At 49.4% G+C, this 18,004-nt stretch overlaps 1 protein-coding gene across 31 annotated transcripts in view; it reads right to left on the bottom strand.

Moving 5' to 3' along the window:
• Positions 1-1,210: 1,210 nt before the first annotated feature.
• Positions 1,211-18,004, bottom strand: part of CDK18 (cyclin dependent kinase 18) — a 173,452-nt gene continuing 156,658 nt past the window's right edge. For all 31 annotated transcript variants that reach the window (XM_039533361.1, XM_039533364.1, XM_039533376.1 and 28 more), the window contains 8 exons: positions 16,522-16,645; positions 15,904-16,024; positions 15,362-15,459; positions 14,535-14,640; positions 13,846-13,888; positions 12,779-12,869; positions 11,090-11,167; positions 1,211-9,021 (listed from right to left, as the gene is read on the bottom strand). In XM_039533361.1, the coding sequence (XP_039389295.1) occupies positions 8,987-9,021; positions 11,090-11,167; positions 12,779-12,869; positions 13,846-13,888; positions 14,535-14,640; positions 15,362-15,459; positions 15,904-16,024; positions 16,522-16,645 (696 nt within the window). In that variant the 3' untranslated portion in view covers positions 1,211-8,986. The remainder of the gene's footprint in view (positions 9,022-11,089; positions 11,168-12,778; positions 12,870-13,845; positions 13,889-14,534; positions 14,641-15,361; positions 15,460-15,903; positions 16,025-16,521; positions 16,646-18,004) is intronic.

The following is an 18,004-nucleotide window of genomic DNA, read 5'->3' as shown; positions in this document are numbered from 1 at the left end:
CCACCCCCGGTGCGAGGGGGAAAAGTCAAAGCCTGAGCCCCACCATCCCGGGGGCTGGGGAACAAAGCTGAAGCCCGAGCCCCACTGCCTCGGGCGGGCGGTGGGCAAAGCTGAAGCCTAAGAGTTTCAGCCCTGGCAGGGGGCCTGTAACCTGAGTCCCGCTGGCCAGGGCTGAAGCCTGAGCCCTGGGCCCCAGCAAGTCTAATTCCAGCCTTGGCGACCCCATTAAAATGGGGTCCTGACCCTCAGTTTGAGAACCCCTGCAGTAAAACCATCATCATCTAGAGACCGGACAGAAAAGTGGCTCACCTTGGTTTTCTGCTCAGCTCTCATGGATCCTCCCTGTCCAAGTCAGCTTCAGGCCCAAACTCCAGGCAGCACAGTACAGGAAAATTAACCAATTACCCCCAGCTGGTCCAGCCCTCCAACTCCAGGCACTCAACGATCCTTTTTGATCAACAAAGTATTAACTTCTTCCCTGCCAACTCTTGGTGAGGTACATCAGTGACCCACTATCAGATAGCAACATCTTTCAGGCCCTACACACTTGGGACCTGATCCTGTAGCTGCCACCAGGTGGCTGGGTCCTTAAACGTGTGGGGAAGGCTATGTAGACCGGATTGCAGAATCAGGCCCTTGGTCTGGATTTAAACTGGGAACCTCAATGCCAGATCCTCCGAGCTATTTAGGTGCCTAGCTCCCACTGATGTCAATGAGAGCTAGGTGGCTAAATATATTTGACGATCTTGGCCCTAGGATCAGATTTTCAAAGGTATTGAAGCACCTAAACACACAGATAGGCACCTAAGGGGATTTTCAAAAGCACCCAGCTACCACTGAAATCCTAGACATAAGGGGAAAAACTTCAACCAGCTCTAGCAAAGTGACTGCACTAGCCAACCTCACTGATTCAGAACTACACGCCAAAGCAGACATTTAACCCTTCCAAATAGAGAAAGCCCTAAATAAAACTACCAGCTACTCAATAACATTTATTTTCCAATCTTGGCTTCGTAGCATTCACAATACATTTGTAATTATAAGCCTAGCAAGAAAACGAGCACATTCTCAAAACAGTCCATGGCACATCTGAAATTCAAAAATCGCAGGATCTGTATAAAACACTCCGACACAGGGATACCATCTTTTATTTATTTTTGTAACTTTCGATTAATTCCAAAAAAACTTTCCATACAAAAAAATCATCGCATCTTTTGGAATAAACCTTTAAAATTATTTCTTTTAAAATTCATCTTCTGTTTTTACAATAATAGTTAAATATATTATTTGTATTTGCAAATGAATCACACTGGAGAACATTCACAGTATGGTTATCCTGGTGGCTTGCGCGTGTGTGTGTGTATTTCCTCTTCCAGGAAAAGCAAGATGCTGAGGATGAAGGTGACAAATAAACCAGAAAGGGGCTTCTTACTATTTGCCCCTGTTAACACGGGACATCACTAGCAAGAAATTCTGAAGGGACAGCAAGGTGCATTCAACAACTAGACTCAAGATACAGAAACAGAACAGATACGGCACAGCTGCAGCAATATTTTCAGGCAAAGATCCGTGGCTCTTGGTGCGAGAGGCCTTGTTAGTTTCAACCCCAATTCTCACAAAGACTGGACTGCACATATATGGGCCAATATTTTGCTCTGAGTTAGTGTAAATCCAGACTTTAGCGGAGGGATGCCAGATTTGCACTGGTGAAACTGAGCAGACTCTGGCCAACTAGGGCTAGAAAATGGTGGCAGTGTGGGGTGCGATGGTTTCAGTTCTCTGGGGACTTCGCCCCCCTGGGGCTGTGCAGGTTCCTCGGGATTAAGATGTCAGAGGCAAGTGCAGCATGCCTACTGAAGTCAATGGAAGGCTTTCCACAGACATCAGTGAGCAGTGGATCAGGCCCCATGTGCTGAGAGATGTCACCAGGAGAAGGTTGGTTGAACTGCTACAAATTACGCTGTAGCATTTGGTTATGGCCTGGTTCTAGGACTCCATTGGGGATGCTCTCCTGGAGTGGGGATTACTCCAATGAGTGAGGTTGGCAGGTATCAAAAATCTGCTGCTGCACCTGACATGGAATCTTCCTATCAGAGATCACAGTGACACCATCCTAATTAAGCTAATGGGATCTATTTCTGCTTTCAGTTACACCAGTGTAATACCCACATAAGCGAGAGCAGATCAAACCCATGGGGGGTCTGGTCTTCACTCCACACGTAGATATTAAGGCACAAAGCCCATTGAGATGCGAATGTACCTCAATCTGTAGGGCTAAGCCATTTCCACCATCCCGCCGTTTCTCCACCTGTCTGCTTTTACCCCGAGCCTTAGTGACGCAAGGTTCTTGCATCACCACTCAGACCTTGTCCTCATTCAAAAATGAGGCAGTTAGAACATGACCTTGAGGAGTCATATTAACTGAAATGGTGTTAAACAGACCTTTGCAGTCAGTGCAGACAGGAATCTGTGTGTGTTAATATGGTGCCAGCTGGACCCCTAGGTTTAACCCCAACCAGCTGGTCTGACGTAAGCACCATTTTCCCCTACAAGCTGACACGGACCACAAAGTCATGTTAAACATCACGTTAGTTAAATCAGCTCCTCCAGATCACGTTCTAACAGTGACCTCATTTCTGAGTGACACCAAATCATGAGAAAACACACACAGCTCGGAAGCTAGGGGAAAATGGCTCCTCTAATTTTCCACCTTAAAGGAGGGGGAGAAAAATGCTTATTTTCTCGTAACCATGAGAACAGACACACTGAGTTTTGCTATTTAAAATTGCAACAAAAATCTGCAAATGTTTCGAGCCAGGAAAGGTGCATGTTTACGGGGAGTGGGAAATAAAATGACGATGTCTCCGAAGTTTTATTGTTGCACTGTAACACAGCCATTGTTATTGACACTAGCGTTATCGGCATTACTGGAGCTAGATATCAGCTGTTGCGATGGAAGAATGCAGATTTTTAAAGGAGTAGTGCCTAGATTTGAAAGAAAAATCCAACTCACTTTTTTCTAGAGCTGGTCAAGAAATTAAAAAAAGTTTACAAAAAACCCCAAGAAATTAAAAAAAATTTTTGCAGAAAAATTTCCTTGAAATTCCAATTGTTGGAAAAGTTTCAACCACACTAAAGGCTGGTCAAAAAACATTAAAAAATGTGAACATTAAAAAAACCCCCATAGACATTTCCAATTTTTCAACCAGCTCTACTTTTAACCCAGTATTCCATATATGTGCTTCACCAGGAGATATTAGACTGATCAGTTTCACTTCCTGGTCTCAGTGCTGCTGTTCTGGAGAATGTTTAAATCCACCAATTTAAATGTATTGAGTTAATAAAAGTCATGGCCATTTTTCTATTAGGTTTTATAAAAAAATGTTAAGTGTGCGTGTGGGTCCTATTATTAGCCAAGATGGTCAGGGATGCAACTTCATATTCTGGGTGTCCCTAAACCTCCAACTGCCAGAAGCCAGGACTGGATGACAGGGGACGGATTACTCAAAATTGCCCTGTTCTGTTCATTCCCTCTGAAGCATCTGGCTCTGGCCAGTGCCAGAGACAGGATACTGGGCTAGATTGGCCAGTGGTCTGACCCACTATAGCCGTTCTTAGGTCCTTTTAATTCTACTTGCTGGCAACGAGAGGGGAAAAGGTTCACATATCACTGGGGATAGAGCAGGTTTCGGTTAAGACTCTCTCCAAGCCTTGCCTGAACTGGCTGTTAGACTGGCACAGAGCTAAACAAAACCCAGTTTCCAACAAGGAACTCCTTGTGCTCGCAAACCTAATACTGGATTAGTAACACAGGGTTTGATTCTCCACTGACTCACACCAGTTTTATACTCGGGTAATTCCACTGACTTTAGTGTAGTCGGCTGATATACACCTTGCTAAGTGAGAAGAGTACCAGGCCCAAAGAACTTGATGTGCAGCAAGAACAACTGGGTTAATGCACTCCCATAATGTTGCTGATACTCCAACCAGAGTAGCCAGTCCGGTTGATCACAGCCTTGAAGTGTGCCAGCTGATGGCAATACCATATTACAGTACAATGCATGCGTCTTGTCACACAGACGAGGTAGGTCAGCGATTCCTGGCTAAATCTCTATTCTAGTTCTTAAATCTATGAAATTATCCATTGCATTTGCCATCTCCCTGTTGCAAACAGCTCAGTGGCACCATGCAATTAGCAAATAATGCCCGGTGAAACCCTAGGAAACAAAATGCAACCAATGCTTCAGCCTTGAAAACATTCAAATTAATGCAACGGTCTACATGCACAGTGGAACAGAACTGGATTAATCTGCCAGAGGAGACAGAGCTGGATGCTCAGCAAATGCAAATCTGTGTAGGGGCCAGATTTATAAACATATTGAGGCACCTAAGCATGCAGATAGGTGCTCAGTTGGATTTACAAGTGAGTTGGATCCCTATCGCCTACTGGCTTTCGATGGGAGTTTAGCACCTAACTTGTTTAGGAGCTTTTGTAAAACCCAGTAGGAGCCTATCTGCCTCTTTGGGCACCTAAATACCATTGTATATCTGGCTCTATCCCCACAAGCTTCAGTGGGGCCATGGCAATTTATATTTGCTCAGGATCTGACCAGTGTCTTCATGCCACTGGGCTAAAAGTTTCTGCTCACATGTAGGTGTCTGGAAGGCATTTACAGGCAGAGCATGTGCAGGAACCCAGAGATCACATAACTAGGACTCAGCCTCCCAAGCCCTGCCAGGGAGCAAGTGCCGGGGGATTATAAATCAAACCCTGCTCAGAGGGGTGCTAAATATTTACATGTGCTATCACTCTCCTGAATAGGAATAAACACCCACCGAAATGCCGGGGAACAAAAGGCGTTATCTTAAACTCACACTGCTAGCAGCTCACTAGGCTAATAAATAAGAGCGTCCTGCCAGAGAGATCTCCTTCAGGAAAGGTCTGTGGGGAAACGGACAGAGCTACGCAGGAGTAGAGTGTACGGGTTACAGGCTTGGAGATAACTTTCTCCTTCACGTGCTGAACCTGGAGAAAACAGTCCTGGCTGCATGGTCACGGTCATTCTATAACCTTCTGTCCCACTTTGCAGCCCAGATGACTCCACGCCAGTGAGTGACATTGCCTCCCTTGTTCTCCTCTCCCTGGTATTTCTATGGTAGGCCTCTCGAGTGGAGAGTAATGGGGAAAGGGCAGACTTCCAGAGGTGCTGAGCACCCACTGATTCAGCTGAAGCTAACAGGCATTGCAGATGCTCAGCAACACCTTTGAAAATTAGCCCCATAGGCACTGGGGTGGGAGGCTGGGTACGCACTATGCTGGTGTGTTTGTACATGAGACTGGTGGAGCTCTCCAGAGACCGAAGTGCCTGCTACTGATGTCAGATAAGGGAGCTCTCCTTTAGCACCAGTTGTAGAAGCCTGTGTTGTTAGAGCCAAAAGACCAAGGGGGATGGATGAGCAGACTTAATAACATCTTTTCCCACCCTGAATTTCTTTGATTCTATTGACCCTACCAAGCCACCGTCCCTTGCTCCCCCGTAAGCTTTCTGAAAGCCTGGTCTGTACTTTATCTGAAGGTCTGGTCCCTAGGCTGGAAGGATTTAAGCTGAGTCAGACAGAGCTGATTTTCAGAGACACTGAGCACTTCCGACAAAAGTTAATTTCAGTGGGTGCGGCGGGTGCTTGGCACCCCTGGAAAACAGACTGCAAGCACCGGTAGACGACTGTTTCCTCTTCTGCCCAAAAGTCAATGAAAACATTGCCCTTGTTAACCGTGTAACAAATCATTAGCTGCCCCAAAACCTCATTATTCTCACTATGTTGGACATCAAGAACTTCTAGTGCCAGCACAGCTCCACTGCCCTCTACAGGATGGAACTAGACCTGCCTATCTGGGCTTCATAGGCTCTATACTCAGAAAGCTCAATGGGGATCCCCCTTTAGCTCCTGGGGCAGGATTTGGAGCAGGAAGTGCTGAGTTCTATCCTTGCTGTGGCTTGGTAATTCCAAACAGTCCCCAAGCACAGCATTGTAGCAGCTGAGATTCAGAGGTGGCCACAGATGTTACAACATAACTCACCATGGCTTACATGCCTAGATGAGTCCTCAGAGCCTGGGGCTGATGAGACCAGGAAGAACACACACAAGGGATGTAGGAGAATAAGCAAGAGACATTGGCACTGAGTATGAGTGCTCTAAATTCCAGTGATGGAGCCCATAGGGGAGCATTGTCCCCAGGCTGGTGATGGACTTGGCCCTATAACTCACAAGTGGGCAGATGGATTAGGTCCATATTCACCCCTAGGCTGGGACGTTATGGCCCCCAAGTCAGCACAGCTCCTTAAACAAGCGCCTAACTTGAGACATGTGAGTAGGCACAATAGCATCAATGGGATTACTCAGGTGTTTAAAACTGAGCATATATTTAAGTCCCTAGCTGAACCAGCACCTACAGGGGAAGTTTCATTGAGTTACTCACCCACGAACAGAGGTGTCTGCAGTGGAAAGAGTAAGCCCATGGCACAGATTCCTGCTCTACCTAGGAAACTCTCATGCAAAAAGCTTTGTTAAAGGATCGCTAAAGGGGAACAGGTGTCAAAACTTACTCCACCTAACACCAACCAAATATGTGTAAACCTCCCTCTTACACTTGAAAAGAAAACCCGGTGCAGCTGGCACAGAGAACACTTTCTAAGTGCATGCGGAAAAGCTGGCCGCATCACTCATGTGCTGCAGAGTGAAGTGCTGAATGAGTTAATGGATGGAAACAGTGTTTTCCCCAACTTGCTGTATACTGGACACACACCGAAAGAAACCTACCAGGGATGGGCAAATCTCAAACAATACAGAGGCCTGGATGCTTATCTGGGATGAGCCTAACTTGGTCCAAACTGCTTTGGTGTATACATAGGGCGGGAATCTCCTGGGGATGATCATGCTTAGCATTTAGCGTCTGACCTGCACTGGAACCTTGGATCCAAACCTCCTCAAGCTTTGGCAAAGCTCAGATCCAGGCCCATTTCTAACTTATGCTTTGCCTCACATGAGGCAGCTAATGATTATTAGCCGCATTTGACAGATGGGGAAACAGAGGTACAGAGCAGTGCCATCACCTGTCCAAGGCTACTCAGTGTGTGAGTAGAAAAGTCTGGATTAGAACTCAGGACTTCCTGCCTACCAGTCCCACAGTCAGTCTACCAGCCATGATGCATGCTCTCCAGAGCAATTCCCCATCTTTTCCTGGTGCTAGCTGGGCCATGATGGGTATCGGACAGGGTGAGGTAGCTGGACAGGGGATGAAAACTTAAAAAAAAATAATCCCCAAATCAATCAACCAAACAAAAAATTCAAACTTAAAAAAAAAAAGTTTCAGGTTTGGTTTGAGCTTTGGAGGAAAGTTTGAGCAGGTCCTTATTGTACCAGATTGGACTTGGCATGGCCTGGAGATAGAGGAGGAGGAAAAGACACAAAGCACTTAAGAACATGTTCCGATTTAAGCAAGCACTTGTGTCCCACTGAGTGCGGAATGTGTGTAATAGACGGGGCCAACACAATATGCTCAGTCCTAGGGGATCGGGCAGATAGTGAAAGGTGGGTCTGTTTTCTGCTTAATAGCTTGTGTTCTGTTTGAGTTGGTTCATGATCCCACAGCCTCGCAGAGGTATGGTCAGCACCTTTGCACGCCCACCACAAAGGTGGAATGACGCAGCTTTGTGCATGCACAGCTCATTCGCACCAATCGGTGAAACTACTTGTTCTCTTTCATGTTTTGATATGAGCTCAAAGATGGGCCCAAGTGGCTGGACCATTTGCTGCAATTCCTGAGCCGCTCGCTGGGAAATGGGTCCTTTTCCTAGTGGAAACGCACCTTTCCGTGCAAGGCAGATTAGAAACACAGCAGGATCTTGATGTGGGAAACGGGACTTCACTGGTTTCTCAGAAAAGCTAAATCAGAGGGGCTCGGAACTGCCGCGAAACATGGCGTGAGAGATGTCTCGGGGAACATTTTGCATGGATCTAATGACAGAGTCTGCATCCTGAACACCAGCCGTGCTACAGCACTCTGTGCTCTTGCTTTAGGGATGTCTTTAGACAGCAGCCAGGTGTCAGAGCTTAGAAAATAAACTGGGGGTGGGGGGTGTTGTTGGGGAAACCGAGGGATCAGAGGAATCCAACTAATCTACATTTTCCCCTTAACAACCTCGTTCCTCTGGACCTCTTGGGGCTGCCATTCAGGCAATCCCAGCAACTGTGCATGAGGCTCAAATTATGTGGAGGGGAAGAGGGATCCCTGGTTGATAACCATGGGGGGAGGGGCTGAAGGAGAGCTCTCCCTTGTTAAATGTTTCAGTCCCAACTAAATGTCTGATGTCAGAAAGCCCTGGATGGGGCTCACCGTAGGGCGTCCCCTGCTTGTGATAGCACATCCTTCATTCAGTGCAATACGTCTTGCCAGGTCAGACTTCCCCAGTGGTGGATATAGCAGGATGCCCAAGCACAGGCATGCCGTGCATTCACAGAAACGTCTTCTGCGATATGATCGCTACACGCCACAACCCAGCTGTCTGCCAGTCCTCTGAGATTCTGCGCTCTGCCTGCACTCCAGCTTACCTCCCTGTACTGCAGCAACCAGGATTGTAAGGAGGCCAGCACACAAGTCTCCTGAGCTCAGGGCTACTCCCAGGGTAGCTAGTCACTAGATAAAGTACCTTACCCGGGTATGGAATGCAGTAGCTTACTCTCGGTGGTGTCACATGAAAAATGAGCAACTGGGGGCAGAGCTCCTTTGACAAGAACTACTGGTGGGCTGACTGGTGTTAGCAGTGGGATTCTGGGGGACAGACAGAGGGCAGCCCATGGTAGAGGGGCATTCCAGTATCTTCCTGTTAGAGTCAGTTATTCTGTGGATGGGTCCTGTGGGAGCATGTAGTCCTCTCCTTTCTCAGTGCTTTGATCTCCATGGTGACAAAGGGAACAAGAGCCAGGTTTAAAATATACTCTGCCTCCTGCTTTTCCCTCGGGCTGGAAGAGTAAAAGAGAGAGAGAGAGAGAGATCAGAAAGGCTAGAACATAGGTGCTTCTTGCTGATGTAACCCAACAACAGTCTGGTGCGATGTCTCCTTCTAGCGGCTAGGTCACGTGTAAAAGTTTATGAGTCGCTACAACCTATGAGCCAAGGAAACAGAGTCTGGAGACCATGCAGTGTGGTTCGGGCCAAGACTGATCCCTGACATAGCTGCATCCAAACAGTGGACTTACGCCAGGGGGCCACTGGCCCCATTGTGCTTTTCTGGACACAGCTGAATATTAACAAATGCGTCAATAATATGAAGGCGGAGAAGAAGGGCCCCACGTTTCAGGCTTTGGAGCTGAACTTGCCCGCAGCTCAGGGATGTTGTGATCTGATGTGTTTAGTTTGGTCCAGGGTCGCCACAACATTTGAATCTTGAGCCAAACTTCACAGGTCACGAGTGCCCTGATCCAGGGTTCTGGTTCAGTCCACGACAAAGATCTGGATCTGAATCTTCTAACGTGGGGTGTTGGGGGGCTCGGACTGGGAGCTGTGTCTGGCCCGCTCAGCGGGTAGTGTATTGCCTTTCTTCTGTGGAACTCCAAGTACCTGCCTGAGAACCCACCCACCCCTGTTACGGGAGGTCAGTAAAGTCTCCAGACAGGACATGACTCATCCCAAAGGTCACACAGCAGGGCAGTGGCAGAGCTGGGAACAGAACCCTGATGCTTAGTCATGACACTATAATTAGGCCCAGTCATTTCATCTCACTAATAACCTCTTCCCAATCAGCTAGGGGACTCTGAGGTTCACCTGCACATGGAGAAGGGGATGGGGAGAGGCTGCTTTGTGGTATTTCCCACTAATCCAAACAGACTTTTCCCTGACATTAATCTGAGAAACAAACAATGGGACCTGCCTGGCTGCTTGGAAGAGAAGGTCACCGCAGCGCGGCGTACACATCACCTGCATGGCACTGCCAGGACGGTGTGGAAAGGCTGGCAGAATACCAAGCGCTTAAGGTGTTGCACATGGATGCAGTCCAATGCTATCACTGCAGCGTGTGTCACTGTGATCACACCAGCACGGCGCAGGCCAGGATCTCCCAAGGCCGGCAGGAGACAGGATCGGTTGAATCAGAGCATGGGAGGCAGGGCTCCCCCCACTGGCCTTACTGCTCCGAGTGTCTGTCTACACTGGAGCCGAGGGTGGAATTTCCAGCTCAGGCAGACATACCTGTGCTAGCTGTGATGGAGCCAGTGTGCTAAAAACAGCAGCGTAGCCGCGGCGGCGAGACAGGCTAGCCGCCCCAGTACATACTTAGGGTTTCAGACAGGACTGGACCCTGAGCTGGTAGCCCCTCCTGCTGCTCATGCGGCTGCAGCCACACTGTGTTTTTAGCCTGCTAGCTCCATCAGAGCAGCACAAGTACGTCTGCCCGAGCTGGGAATCACACCTCCCACTCCAGTGTAGACAGAGCCTTGTCATCTCACGGGTATGTCCACATGGGAGGGACTAGCTCTCGTGGGGAAAGCACAGCACTGGGTCTGGATACCTGGGGCCTGATTCAGGTCTCACTCACACTGGCGTAAATCTGGAGTAACTCTGCAGCCAATAGTGGTGTACAACTGGTGTAAGCGAGAGGAGGATGGGGCCCCTGAATTCTAGACCCATAGACTCACTGGACCTGGGCACCCCCTGCCTGGCACCTCATGTTGTTGTTCATGCTAGAGGGAAGTGGGTGTGAATCACAGGGTTCTGACTTGGCAGTGTTTTACACCTGGGGGGTAAATGACTCCCCATGATGCAAGGCAGTGGAGAATCAGGTTCACTGTGTGACCTTGGACAAGTCCCCTCTCTGTGCCTCAGTTTCCCCCATTTGTAAAGCAGAGACAGGACAATATCTACCTCCTAGGGGGCTGTGCAGCTAATTGCACGTGTGCTTGTTCTGCACTTTGGGAGCCACAGATGGAAGGTGCTGCAGGACAGCATGGCTCCTTCTGGCTCTGCACATTTCTAGAGTGCCTCTCCTCCCATGGGGCCCAGATTAGGGGTCTGTGCCCCGCCGCAGCATCCTACCTGACTGCTGAAAGGCTGAACCTCGGTATCCAGGGTCCTTTTGAAGCTGTATTTCCTTCAGAGAGAAGATAGAGGCATCTGGGTGAAGGGAGAGAGAGAAGAAATTGAGAGTTAACCTGGCTGGCTGGGTGAGCTGGGATCTGAGCTTCCATAGGAAGGCAAACACCAATGCACCCTCAGAGCTTCACCCATGGTGCTCCCTCTGCGGCTCCTATGAATTCTCCATCTTGTCATGCCCAGATCCACCACCTCACAGCACCCACAGGCCCAGAATTCCCCACCCCATAGTGCCCATAGTCCCCCGATCCCTCACACTGTGGTGTCCCTGGACCCACAATTCCCCTCCCTACTATGCCAAGGCTTCAAGCCACCGGAGTACCTGGCTTCCTTTCTCTAAATGGGCACAGAGCCACAGAATGGGGATCTCTAAACAGACATATACTTAAGCACAATCCTTAGAGGGTGTTAATAAGGCTCTGCCTTTGCCTGTTAGGCCTACTGCCTGCTGAGGGGCAGGACTGACTCAGCAGCTTCTCATTCATGCAGGAGGGTGCCCCTGTGCTCTCTCTCCTGATCGGCTCTAGGACTGGGCAGCTAATGGGAATGTTTCCTGTGGGAATTTTTCACAGGAAAAATGCTCATTTGAAGTTTTCCCATAGGAAACAGCAGTTTTCCCAAAGGAAACCACGGTTTTCCCATGGGAAACATTTCAGAAATAGAGGAAGTGTGAGAAAACCTGCTAAACTCCCACTTTCTGACAGTCTTCCAACCTTTGCCAGTTGGAAAATCGTCCGAAAGGGTTGAAAGTGTCTCTACCACTCTGAAAATAACACTCTCCTTAACCCTTCTCTCTGCTTTTGTAGGGGGGAAAAAAGCAGAGTTTCCTCACACTCGCAACACGAACAATTTCAAAAATATCCCCCAAAATCTCATCCCCAACCTGAAATTTTCCATTTAGAAACTTTTTCAAACAATGAAAAACACTATAAAACCCCAGATTTTTTTCACAAAAAAAAAAATCATTTTTGACGAAACCTTGTTCTTTACCAGCTCCCCTCAGCACCTTCACCAGGCCCTGACGTGAGGTGCAGGACTGAGCCAGAATGTGGAGCTCACGGGGATGAGGGAGCAGAGCCTAGACACAGCCTGGCTGGGCCTGGTCCCCATGCATGCAGTATAGCCAGAGCACTGGACTGGAACTAGGAGACCTGGGTCCTATTCTTGGCTCTGCCACTGGCCTGCTTGGGCAAGAAACTTCCTCTCTGTGTGCCTTGGTTTCCCTATCTGTCCAAAGGGGATAACAATCCTGACCTCCTTTGTAAACGGTTTCAGAGTAGCAGCCGTGTTAGTCTGTATCCGCAAAAAAAACAGGAGTACTTGTGGCACCTTAACTCATGCTAAAATAAATTTGTTAGTCTTTAAGGTGCCACAAGTACTCCTGTTTTTTTTTCTCCTTTGTAAAGTGCTCTAAATCTACTATGTGTCCTAATCTAGCTCCCTCTCCCTTAATACACACGAGGGGACTTCACAGAGGTGCATGACTCAGACCAGGTTTTTTTTCAGAAATGAGGAGGGAGGCTGTGTTACTTCCCACAGTGTATCAGTAAGAAATGTAACAACTGGCTGGGCAGCCCCTGAAGTGCTGTGTCCTGCCCTTGGACTCCCCAACAGGATAATCTGTGCGCTCACTGTCAGGGAGGAGCTGGACTCGGTCCCCCAGCGCCTTGAAGTAAGGGTGTCGCAGGGCCTCTTCGGCGGGGATCCGGCATTTGGCTTCATACTGTAAAAACCACAGAGAAAGGCGTGTGTGTGTCAACATAAGCTCTGAGCATGAGCGTGAACGGTGACATAAGCGGTGTGTGTGTCTGTGTGCGCGCATGTGTTTACCTATGCTCTGTGTGTGTCACTACATAGAGAGTGTGTGTGTGTGTGTGTTAGGTTCCATGGGAGAGGAGAAGATGGGGAAGCAGAGGCGGAGACAAGCTCCCCAAATTTCAATCAGGGCTCCTCCGTAGGGTGTCCAAATCCCACGCTGGGGCACCCACGTGGGCACTGGGGAGTAGTGCCATGACGGAAATGGCATTCGTTTCTGGTCAGCAGCAGCTGCAGGGCAGGATTGTGTTTCTGGGCAAATCCAGGAAAGTGGAACCAGGAACTTGGCAGCAGAGGAAAGGTGAGCGACTAGATAACGCAGGTGAGACACTGGGTCGGAGTTCGGGAGTTCCACTGACTTTAAATACAGGGACAAGTGGGCTGGTCTCAAAAAGCCGAAGGGAAGGTAATGACAAGGGCTCTGATCAAGGAGGCCATGAACCAGGAGAAGAAGGTAAAAGGGCAGGTCCAGCACTTAGGGGAGAGTTTCTGAGTGAATTCAGGGCAGTCAGCAGGTTGGAGTGATGGGAGCGGGTTGGTACTAAGCTCTACTGAGACCTTGGCGTTGGGGTCAGAGAAATGGCTTAGTTGCATCCATAACCCCTTGCCCAGGCACCGAGGGCCTGATCCAGGGCCTGTAGAGGACTCCAACAGCCGCATGATCAGACACCAAGTTAGCATCAGATCGGCTGCTGTGGGTGCAGTGTTCCCAGCTGCAGCTGGCCAGGCTCCCTGTCCCACCCCCTGGTGAGAAGCAGGCAGCACTAATGTCAAGCCAGGAAGGAAGGCAGCACCCCCGGAGCCCCAGGGGGAAGGGTGCTGAATGGTGGCACCTCCACCCAAGACATCCCCCTGCAATCCGGCTGGACGGTCAGGCCACTTACCAGGAGGAGGCTCGTCAGCAAGTCGATCCCTTCTGTGTCCAGCCTGAGAAAAAACGGAGACTGTGACCATACCCCAGAGACCTTGGATGATTTAGTTGGGGATTGGTCCTGCTTTGAGCAGGGGGTTGGACGAGATGACCTCCTGAGGTCCCTTCCAACCCTGATATCCTATGATTCTATTCTACGGCTCAGGATCGATCACTGCATGACACAAACGGGACAGTGCCTTGCCCTGCACAGCTGGTGGGTGGGATTCTAAGTATTAATTGGCACCCCTTGTAGAGTGACCAGACATTCCAATATTGTCGGGACCGTCCCGATATTTGGGGCTTTGTCTTATATAGGACCCTATTAGCCCCCTCCCCCATCCCAATTTTTCACACTTGCTATGTGGTGTGGCAGCAGTCTTGGCAGAAAGGAGGACGGAATAAGCCCTGCAGATGGGTACTTATCTGCGACCCCTGGAGGTGCGTCCTTCCTGGGCAAGTTGTATGCACATTAGCAGGGCACAGTGGAGGAGGCCTGCCCTGATGCTGGCTTCATCTGCACCTGTTCTGTAGATTGGCGCAGATCCTTAATATCCGGGGCTATCAGTCCAGCCCATACCCCAACACTCATCACCCTAGTCTCCCATTTGTGAACAGCCTGAAACCACAGTGCAAGTGTGGGTCTCTGCTCCAGGGAGATACCTGGGTGCGTGATTTATCAAGGGCTGGGCTTGGTACTGGGTGAAATGATAACCCTTAAACTCCTCGTTGGATGTGATTCCGGGCCAGGAGTCTTCTGTAGGGGTGCCTGGGGGAGAAAGGCAGGTTTAGACACATCACCCTGTGCATGGGCTCTGGAAAGCTGGTAGTAACGACACTAGATTACACTAGAGAGAATAGCTCCCTGTCGAAATCTGAATCTGGTAAAAAACAATAGCTATTTTATAGGTGGTTTGAACCATCCCCTGGAATTGAATAGAGAATTCTCTCTCTGCTATCAAATTCTACAAGAAGGGTATAAAACCTTATAGAAAGGATCTGATTCTCTAGTACAGTGGTTCTCAACCTTTCCCATTCAGTCTAATTTGTCTTGTGTACCCCAAGTTTCACCTCACTTAAAAACTACTTGCTTACAAAATCAGACATAAAAATACAGGTGTCACCCCACACTAGTACTGAAACATTGCTGACGTTCTCATTTTTAACATATTGTACTAACGCTTCACTGTATAGTATACAGAGCAGTATAAACGAGTCATTGTCTGCATGAAATTTTAGTTTGTACCGACTGCGTTAGTGCTTTTTATGTAGCCTGTTGTAAAACTTGGCAAATATCTAGATGAATTGATGTACCACCTGGAAGACCTCTGCGTACCCCTGGTTGAGAACCACTGCTCTCATAAATCCTACCAGATTTACAGAAAGGGAGTTAAAGGCCAGCCTCACAGCACCAGGAAGGTTACTGTTTTCCCTCTGCTCAGTCAGCCACCGCCCTCTCGTGGAGATAAGGGAGAATGCAGACAACTCACCAAGAAGCCTGAAGATTAAATGGAGCTCTTCTTTCACAGTCGAGCCTGGGAACATGGGCCGTCCAGTGACCATTTCATAGTGTATGCAGCCCACCCCCCTAAAGGAGCAGCAGAGACATTGGAATTAGAGATGGGAAAGCCGTCCTAGTCCATCCCTGCCCTGTGTCCAGTGCAGCCTGGCTCCTTCCAGTCCCAGCCCTTGGATGGGGCTCCCACCAGTTCCCTTGGATGAGAAATCAGTACCCAGAGCTACCACACTATTATTACTGCTAACCATGCACACAGCGCCACACGTGTTCACATAAGACCCATCCCCTGCTCCAAAGAGCTTGTGCCCTCTGAGATGCAGGACATGGCACAGAAACCGAAGCAGGCGGCAGCTCAATGTTATTATTTAACATTATTTAACTGGGCAGCAGAGTGCCCGGTGCTGTACAGACACATGGGAGACAATGAACTCCCCTGCCCCGGAGAGCTTGGAATCTTAATGTGGGACTCTGACGGAGCCGTCCCACCCGGCCCTGCATGCAGATGCTGCTCACCACATATCGATGGGCGTGGAGTACTCAGTAGATCCCAGCAGGACATCTGGGGGCCGATACCACAGCGTGACCACCTCGTTGGAATATGTTTTCGTAGGGATTGATTTGGCTCTGGCTAGACCTGGAGACGAAAGGGATGTTAGCAAGACTGCTCCTATTGTGTTTTGCAGCAGCACTGCGCTCATCCCAGGGAGCCGCACGGCCAGGTTTGCAAAAGAATTCAGCTCCCGTCTAGGCACCTAAATGCAGTGGGACAGATTTGGAGCTGCCAGTCTGACAATCTGGCCCACTGCATCTAGGTGCTTAAATGGGAGCTGTTAGGTGCTGAAGCCCTGCCCCCAGAGGTCCCGCCCCCCTGCATTCCCAGACCAAGCCCAGCCCCTAGCCTGTGTGCTTCAGAGGAACAGGCACCAAGCTGAAACCTTGCTAAGTGGAGCAGGCAGTTTCCATACAGAGGTGACTAAAGCACCAGCTTGAGAAGTGCATACAAGCTTGTGTCCTGGGCTGCATGGAACCCATGCTGCTCTGCAGCTCCAGGGATTGCATTCCCGCTCTTGTCTGCACAGCCCGAACCTGGCCCAATCCAGGCCAGTGCTGTTGTCTCCCTGCCCTACTCACCGAAGTCAGCCAGCTTTAGCTCCCCCCTTTCATTGATGAGCAGGTTCTGCGGTTTGAGGTCTCGATGCAGGATCTTGCTCTTGTGGCAGTAGGACAGGCCGCGGAGCAGCTGGAACAGGAAGATCTTGGGGAGGGGAGCAGAAGAGGGGAGAGCAGAGGGAGAGCAGGGTTTGGCATGTTGTTCAGCACACAGTAGGGACAAACAGAACCTGCAATGGGCTCAGGACCCTATACCGGGGAATAAAAGTCACAGTGGACAGCTCTGGACTGATTTCAAACTACATGCAGGTGCCACCCCTGGATGGAGCAATGTGCAAAGCCAGCACTACTGCGTCTCCAGCCTGGAGCACAAGAATACAGGCCATATTCACACGCACACTAAGGCCTCTTTACACCACTGTGGCAGCATACAGAAGCCTTAACGTGGCTGCAAATTACACTGACTTCTAAATTACATTCATGTCCACTGTAAGGCCTCTTTACACAGTTCGGCCGTCAGTGTGTCAGTGCAAATCTGACCCTAGGAATACACTGACCCTGCATGGCAGTGAGTCTGAGAGCCTGGCTCGACAGACTCAGACAAGAGCTACAGTGCTAAAAATAGCCACGGAGCTGTTCTGGCTCAGTCTGAGGCTTCAGAGCCCAAGCTCCAGCCTGAGCCAGAACCGATACACGGCTGCTTTTAAGGCTGGAGCAAGAGCCCTGTGAGCCCAAGTGTGCACACCCAAGCTCTGAGACTCACGGCCACCGAGATTTTTTTTTTGCAGCATAGGATTCTCTCGCTCTCTTTTTACTCATTGGCAGAGCTTGCAAAGGCCATACATGCCACTGGATGAAAAGCGTTTTGAGAGCTACTGATGAACAGGGCTATGTAAGAGCTGGGTATAATTATTATTATTGATGGTATTTCTGTGTTTGTCTGGAACTTCCCACTGCCTCATCCGATCAATTCCAAACGTTCCGGGAATGTTCTAGGCATCCAGGGGCAGAACCATACTGATTTTAGGGAAAATCGGAAAACCAGAAGGGGTGAAATGTGGGACGCATAGCGCCCCGGCCATGTGTTTAGCGCAGCCACAGCTTCAAGCACCTCTGCAATTGTCTACAGATTAAAGAACTGAACTGATGGCCCCTGCTACTGCTGTCCAGCATAACAATAGCCCTGCTCATCCTCCCAAGGCAGTCTAACATGCTGACATCCTGAATAACTTCTCTCTCAGACAAAAATCAATGGTGGTGATGAAGGGGGAATGGGAGGCCCACACTTTCCTGGTGGGAGGAGGGAAACCAGGGTGGGGGGCCTGATATGGTAGGGGATGCACAAAGCCCTGATAACAGGGGTGGGGAGGTGGGAATGTGAGGAAGGGGAGCAGACAGAGTCTATAACATGGATGGGGGGAAGAATGGGGAACTCTGGTATGGTGGAGGGGGACATGGGGGACACACAGAATTCCCGGTGTGGGGGAGATCTAGGAGTAGTTGC

This window comes from Mauremys reevesii, linkage group 4 (genome assembly GCF_016161935.1).
Source record: "Mauremys reevesii isolate NIE-2019 linkage group 4, ASM1616193v1, whole genome shotgun sequence".
Lineage (NCBI taxonomy): Eukaryota > Metazoa > Chordata > Testudines > Geoemydidae > Mauremys > Mauremys reevesii.
The sequence above is the reverse complement of the archived record's forward strand: the minus strand, read 5'-3'. Positions and strand labels throughout refer to the sequence as shown.